This window comes from Zalophus californianus, chromosome 7, assembly GCF_009762305.2.
Source record: "Zalophus californianus isolate mZalCal1 chromosome 7, mZalCal1.pri.v2, whole genome shotgun sequence".
Lineage (NCBI taxonomy): Eukaryota > Metazoa > Chordata > Mammalia > Carnivora > Otariidae > Zalophus > Zalophus californianus.
Window position 1 is genome coordinate 144,730,173 of NC_045601.1, and position 7,452 is coordinate 144,737,624.

General features: G+C 41.1%; 2 protein-coding genes across 6 annotated transcripts in view; one reads left to right on the forward strand and one right to left on the reverse strand.

The window, feature by feature from the left end:
* The window catches only part of ZNF184 (zinc finger protein 184), a 28,698-nt gene that overhangs the window by 19,500 nt on the left and 1,746 nt on the right, over positions 1 to 7,452 (reverse strand). Inside the window, exons 1-2 of one of the 5 annotated variants that reach the window (XM_027602158.1) lie at positions 5,046 to 5,193; positions 4,388 to 4,515 (exon numbers count right to left, since the gene is read on the reverse strand). In XM_027602158.1, the coding sequence (XP_027457959.1) occupies positions 4,388 to 4,394 (7 nt within the window). In that variant the 5' untranslated portion in view covers positions 4,395 to 4,515; positions 5,046 to 5,193. The other 4 variants (XM_027602155.1, XM_027602156.1, XM_027602157.1 and 1 more) reach the window with 4 other exon arrangements.
* Positions 5,036 to 7,452, forward strand: part of LOC113928029 — a 3,781-nt gene continuing 1,364 nt past the window's right edge. Inside the window, exons 1-2 of the mRNA XM_035728356.1 lie at positions 5,036 to 5,329; positions 5,649 to 5,799. Coding sequence (XP_035584249.1) covers positions 5,036 to 5,329; positions 5,649 to 5,799 — 445 coding nt within the window. The remainder of the gene's footprint in view (positions 5,330 to 5,648; positions 5,800 to 7,452) is intronic.

Sequence of the window (7,452 nt, forward strand, 5' to 3'; positions counted from 1 at the left end):
CAGAAAATCTGAACAGAACAATAAGGAGTAAGGCGATTGAACCAGTAATCAAAAACCCCCCAACAAAGACAAGCCCAGTATGAAACTGTTATGCCAATACTTCTCAAACTCAGCATAACAGCAGGTATAACAACCCTACAGCTAACATATACTCAATGGTGAAAGGCTGAGATCTCCCTCTGAGATACGGGACAGGGGGAGGGTGCCCACTCTCACCTTTTCCATTTAGCATGATACCGGAAGTCCTAACTGGAGTAATTAGGCAACAAAAAGAAATAAAAGGCATCTACATCAGAAAGGAAGAAGGAAAATTATCTGTTTGCAGATGACATATTATACTGAGAAAATCTTAAAGACTCCATCAAAAACACTGTCAGATCAACAAATTCAGTAAAGTTGCAGGATACAAAATCAACATACAAAAATCAGTGGTGTTTCTATACAAGGAAGTATCTAAAAAAGAAGGAAAACAATCCCATTTAGAATAGCATCAAAAACAAAATACTTAGGAATAATTTAATCAAGTAGGTGAAAGATCTCTACTCTGAAAAGTCTAAGACACTGATGAAAAAAAAATCACAGAAGACACAAATAAATACAAACGTATCCCATGTTCATGGATCAGAAGAATTTTTTTTAAAGATTGTATTTATTTGAGATAGAGCAAGAGAGCATGAGGGGTGGGGGGAGCAGAGGGAGAAGCAGGCTCTCCGCTGAGCAGGGAGCCCGATGAGGGGCTCAATCCCAGGACCCTGGGATCATGACCTGAGCCAAAGGCAGACGCTTAACTGACTGAGCCACCCAGGCGCCTCGATCTGAAGACTTTCTATTGTTAAAATGTACATACTACCCAAAGCTATCTATAGACTCAGTGCAATCCCTATCAAAATTCCAATGGTACTTTTCACAAAAATAGAAAAAACAATCTAAAATTCATATGGAACCACAAAAGACCCCCAAAAGGCAAAGCAATCCTGAGAAAGAATAAAGCTGCAGGCATCACACTTTTTTATTTCAAACTATATTACAAAGCTATGGTGATGAAAATAATATGGTCCTAGCATAAAAACAGACACAAATTAATGGAACAGAATTGAGAGCCCAGAAATAAACCCTCTCATATTTGGCCTGTTAATATTTGAAAGAGGAGCCAAGAATACTCAATGGGGAAAGAATGGGTGAAGAACAGTCTCTTCAGAAAATGGTGGTAAGAAAATTAGATAATCACATGCAGAATAAAGAAAATGAACCCCTATTGTATACCGGTCATGAAAATTAACTTGAAATAGATTACAGACTTAAAACCTAAAATCATAAAACTCTTAGAAGAAAACTTAGGAGGAAAGCTCCTTGACGCTGGTGTTGGCAATGATCTTTTCGATATGACATCAAAAGCACAAGCAACACAAGCAAAGAGAAACTACACCAAACTAAAAAAAATTCTGTAAAAAGCAAAGGAAGCCATCAACAAAATGAAAAGGCAACCTATGGAATGGGAGAAAATATTTGCAAGCCATATATTTGATAGGGGTTAGTATCAAATATGTTTAAGGAACTCCTACAACTCAACAGCATAAAAACAAATAATCCAATTTAAAAATGGGCAGAGGACCTGAATAAACATCTTTCCAAAGAAGATAGATGAATGGCCAGCAGGTACATAAAAAGGTGCTCCATAGCACTACGTATCAGGTAAATGCAAATCAAAACCACAATGATCACCTCACACCTGTTAGAATGAATACTATCAAAAAGACAAAAGATAAGTATTGGTGAGGATGTGGAGAAAAGGAACCTTTGTGCACTATTAATGGGAATGTAAATTGATATAGCCACTATGGAAATACATATATTGCAAATTCTTTATCCATTCATCTGCTGATGGAAACAATAGGTTGTTTCTGTGTCTTGGCTATTGTGATCAATACTGTGATAAATATAGGGGTGCAGATACTTCTCCAAGGTAGACTTTATATTCTTTGGCTATATACCCAGATGGACCATATGGTAGTTCTATTTTTAAATTTTTTTTTTTTTAGATTTTATTTATTTATTTGACAGAGAGAGAAAACACAAGCAGGGGGAGCAACAGAGGGAGAGGGAGACGGAGAAGCAACCACCCCCCCTCCGGGGGCTTTGGTGCAGGGAGCCCGAGGTGGGACTCGATCCCAGGACCCTAGGATCATGACCTCAGTGGAAGGCAGACGCTTAACCGACTGAGCCACCCAGGTGCCCCCTATTTTTAATTTCTTGAGGAACCTCTGTACTGTCTTCCAAAGGGGTTATATCAACTTACATGTCTATCAACTGTGGTGATATGTGTACACACAATGGGATACTATTCAGTCATAAAAAAAAAATTTTTAAAAGGGAAGGAAATCCTGCCACTTGCAACAACATGGATGGACCTTGAGGACATTATGCTAAATGAAATAAGACAAAGAAAGACAAATACTGCATGATCTCACTTATATGTGGAATCTAAAAAAGCTAAACACATAGAGACAGAGTTTCCAGGGGTTGAGGGGTGGGGGAAATGGGAGATGCTGGTCAAAGGGCACAAAGTTCCAGTTATAAGATAAATAAGTTCTGGGGAATCTCATGTACAGCATGGTGACCTTGGTTAACAATACTGTATTATATACTTGAAAGCTTCTGAGTGAGTAAATTTTAAAGGTTTTCGCCATGCACACACACAGAAGGCAAATGTGTGAGATGAGAGACGTGGTAATTAACCTTACTATGGTATTCACTTCCTAACATACAGGTATATCAAATCATCACACTGGACGACTTAAACTTACACAATGTTAGGAGTCAAGTATATCTCAATATAGCTGGAAAAAATGTTCCTCAGCAACGTTTTGTAGCTTTCAGTGTACAGATCTTCTTACACATGCTAATTATATTCCTGTTTCATATTTTTGATGCTATCGTAAGCAGACTGCTATTTTTATTATATTTTATAATTGTTTACCGATAATATAGTGAAAGACAGTTGATTTTTAAAATTAAACTTTTGGTTTTGAGATAATTTTAGGTACACATGCAGTTGTAAGAAAGAGTTTCTCTGCACTCTTAAAAGAACTGAGAATTAATATAAGGTATGGCTCAAACCTATATAAATAAGTAACGTTAAGACTTCTAATGATATTAAACAAATTCAAAAAAAGAACTGTGTAATAGGTTAAACCAAACTTGAGTGCATACTGATACCTACAGAATGTAAAAACAATGACAATGCAGAGGAAAGTCTATAGTGACACGACACAGGGCTGTCCTAATTCTGACCTGTTCAACGACATGAAGGAAGAAATAGAATGAATACTTATTAAATATGCCAGGGACATAAAGTTGGAAAGGACAGTTAAAACCCTGAATAAATGAAGACTCATAGTTATTCTGACAAGCTGGAAAACTTGGCCAAAAAACTGAACAATCATATATGTGAAGTCCTGATATCAAGGATAAAAAGCAATTCTCTTAGACAAGGATGGCATAAATCTAGTTCACTATAGTGTATGTAAAAAAGATCTAGAGCTTACAGCATAATATCACTGATTTTCTTCAAAGCAAATATAATCTGATTCTAAACAGCAGAAGTATAATCCAAACTGAAAGAAGTACTTTTAGGTATTAAAAGTCTATAAAACTTATCATAAACATATCTAAATAACTATGTTTAATTTTAAGAAATGCATTTAAGACGCATGCCCTGAGGCAGGACGGTCTTGGGAAAAGAGGTCCAGATATATCATATGAGGATCCATCAAAGGAACTGTGGCTGTTTTGCTTAGAAAAGAATTTATGAGTAGGAGTTATAACAGCTGAATTCACATTCTGAAGGGCAGTAATGTAAGAGAGAGGACAGTCTCTTGCTTTTGGAAACTAAGAAATGAGATCCACCACAGAAGTTACAGGGATAGGCACTTCTGCCTAACATAAGGAACTTAAAAAAAAGGAAACAGCCACCAAGGGAATAGTCTGCACCCAAAATGGAGAGTTTAATGCCACATTTCTCCAGGCATGGGCTTAACAAACGGCCATCTGCCACGGATACTTTAATACTTGTACTGAAGGGACGATTACCAAGATTTTTTTTCTGACTAAAAGATTATCATTCTAATATTTAAGAAATAAGAGTCATGTGAGGACCACAGACATTCTGAATCATCGCTCCTTTTCATTCCCCGATCCCGAAGCCAGGGAGAATTAACTCTAACTGCAAGTCTCTTCATATAAACGACAAGTAAGAATCTCGCACCGTAATGCAAGGCATTTTCTCTAGCCTGAGGATAAGGTTCCCTCCCTCCACCTCTACCAGCTGTCAGGTACTGGATGGTCCAGTCCCGGCTCTTGCCTCCATCATCCCGGTCGTCCCCACTACCTTCCATCTCAGGAGCGCATCCCGTTCCTCTGGAACCTGGAGCCCAGGGTTTCCGAAGCAGCGTCCTTCCAGCTGGGGCCTCGGTCTGGGGCTCAGATGAGCCCTTACGCACGCTTCGGTTGGCGGCCCTAAAAGACACAGCCCGGGTCAGCAGCATGCGTCACAATCACACTTCAGAGTTTTGCACAGTGGCTAAGAGATCCCTGGAAAAGAGAAGTGCCCGCCGAGAGCCACTACACAGGCACTCCCGCGGAACAAAAAGAGAGCGGAGCTCGAGTACGCAGGGTCAGCTCCAGATGCAAAAACCCCCTCGGTGCCTACCCTCGAATCTGGCCAGAGGCGCCCCCAGACCCGGCCCGTTACCTCCGTGCACACTGCGGGCTCCCACCCCGGCTCGGACGCAGGAAGACACACCTGTTGCGGGGTGGAAAAGCTGGAAGGTGGGCAAGCAGGGCGGGGCCCGTTCCAGTCCTTCCTCCCAGACCGGAACAAAAGAACAAAGCCCTCCAAGGGATCAGGGCGGAACCGCCCCGCACGGAAGGAGGCGAGGGGCGCCCCCTTCGAGGACTCCCCAGCTCCCTCCCGCAGAGGCCGCTTCCAGCCAAGTGAGAAGGGTGACGTCACGCGGCCGCAAGGCTGGCGGTTGCTATGGCGATACCTGGGCTTCCCTCCCTTTGGGGCGATCCACACACTCGGATCCCGCGTCCGGAAGCGCCGGGACAATCGCCAGACCTAGCGAAGGGAACCGAAGAGGCTGCACTTGCCCAACGCCAACCTCTTTTCACGCCTACTGCCGGCTTCAACGGCCACTTCCGGTCGCGCGAAGAGAACCCCGCCCCCGCTCGTCGCGGGCTTTCGACCACACCCCGCGGACTGGCGGAACTACGACTCCCAGAATGCTCCACGACACTGAACTCCATTTCCCAGAGGCCTCAGCAACGCGTAAGGTTTCCCATTGGATGGGGCGAGAGTTCTCCCCGCCAGTCACTGGCTTCTAAACGCCGCAGGTGGGAGTAGCGGGACGCGGGGACTTTCAAGTTTGTGTGACCGAACAGATGGGAAGCAATACCCGTTTACACACGTATATGGTTTTAAGACACGAACAAGCACTTCATGGTGCATTATTTGCCTCGTTACTTGTCCTGCATTCTGTTTAGTGCTCTATTCCTTTGTCATTTAAAAAATTCTGGTCGTGGCCCATTATGTTGCTTTCAGGACTCGCAGATGGCTCACGACCCACTTTTTTTTTTTAATGTTAAAGGAAACCGGGAGGAGCTGTTACCGTGTTTTTCCCTACAGCCCTACAGCCCTACAGCAGGGCGTGCTTTTCGCCTGCGTCAGCCAGCTGCGAATGGAGTCCGACGCCAATTTGTCAGTATGTTCCTGGCAAAAAAAGGACCCCATAGAAGTCGGTAGGTTTTTCTATTTTCCCATGTGTGGTTCGCGCACGCACTTTACTGTGCGTCCCCAGCTTTTGGATAGAGGGCCTAAGATCAAGTCACTCCGTCTTTTGGCTGACAAAACACTAAGCTTGTAAATCCTAACACTGAGTATATGAAAAAAATTCAGTCAAAGGAAAGGGAACTATAAATTAGAAGTCTCTAAGAGGAGATTTCAGAAAAGATCTAAGGTAGGCACTAGAAAATTTCAGGGAACAAGTTGGTATTCACAGTAGTTTGCAAGAAGACATGGCCTGAATGAAACAATAGAAAGATGTGAGAACAAGCTGGAAAACAAAACAAAACAAAATACTAAAAAGACATGCTAGATGAAAAAGGATAAAAATACATAGCGAGCACATTTAAAACGAAGCAACATAATTAAAGTCATACTGGAGAAGAACTGAAATGATGCTGTGAAAAGTGAGTCCATTATGGATAGAATATTCTTTTAAAGCTCTTCCATGATTCAAAAGAAAAAGATGAATGAAGTAGAAGAAAAGAAAGTGATATAAAGGACAGCCAACACGTGGATAACTGGCCATCAGGAAAGAGACGATATGGAATCAGCTATGATTTAACACTTTCTTTATGCCAGGTAGTGTTCTAAGTGCTTTTTTGCCTTCTAACTTTTTTAATTCGTAAAACAACCTAATGAAGTTATTTCTGTATTATTATTCCTACTTTACAACAAAGGAAGCTGAGGCACAAATAAGTTAGTAACTTGCCCAAGGTCACACATGGGGAAGCTGGGACTTGAATTTAGTAATTGGGTCCCAAACTCTCACTTTTATCTCTGTAACACTAGACTCCCAAGACTCCAAGTAAAGTAAAGACTCCCAATTTCCTGAGTTTAAGAATACATTTCTCATTCACTGCTGGTGGGAGTACTCTGGAAGACAGTTTACAGTTTCTCATAAAACTAAACATATTCTTACAATATGATCCAGCAATCTCACTCCTTGGTATTTATCCAAATGAGCTGAAAACTTATGTCCATACAAAAACCTAATTTCCAAAACTTGAAAGCAACCAAAATGTCCTTCAGTAGGTGAATGGATAAACAATGGCACATCCGGACAATGGAATATTATTCTGCAATGAAAAGAAATAAGCTATCCAGCTAACAAAACACCCTAGGGAACGTTAAATGCATATTGCTGAGCGAACGCATTTGAAAAACTTTGTATGATTCCAACCATATAACATTCTGGAAAAGACAAAACTATGGAGACCGCAAAGATCGATGGTTGCAAGGTGTTGGCGGGGGGAAATAGGGATAAACGGAACAAAAGCGTTTTTAGGGCAGTGAAACTATTTCTGTGTGATAATGTAATGTTGGATATATGTCATTATATATTTGTCAGAGCGCATAGAATGTACAAGACACAGTGAACCCCTCATGTAAACTAGGGGTCTTCAGTTAATAATTTATCAATATTGGCTCATCGATTGTAACAAAGTTACCACACTAATGCAAGATATTAATAATATGGAAAACTGGTGGGGGAAGGAGGAAAGTGAGAGTATATGGGAACTTTATATTTGTAAATGTGAATTTATCTGTAAACCTAAAACATTTTTAAAAAGTGTGTTAATTAAAAAATATATGACTGTTAAGAGATG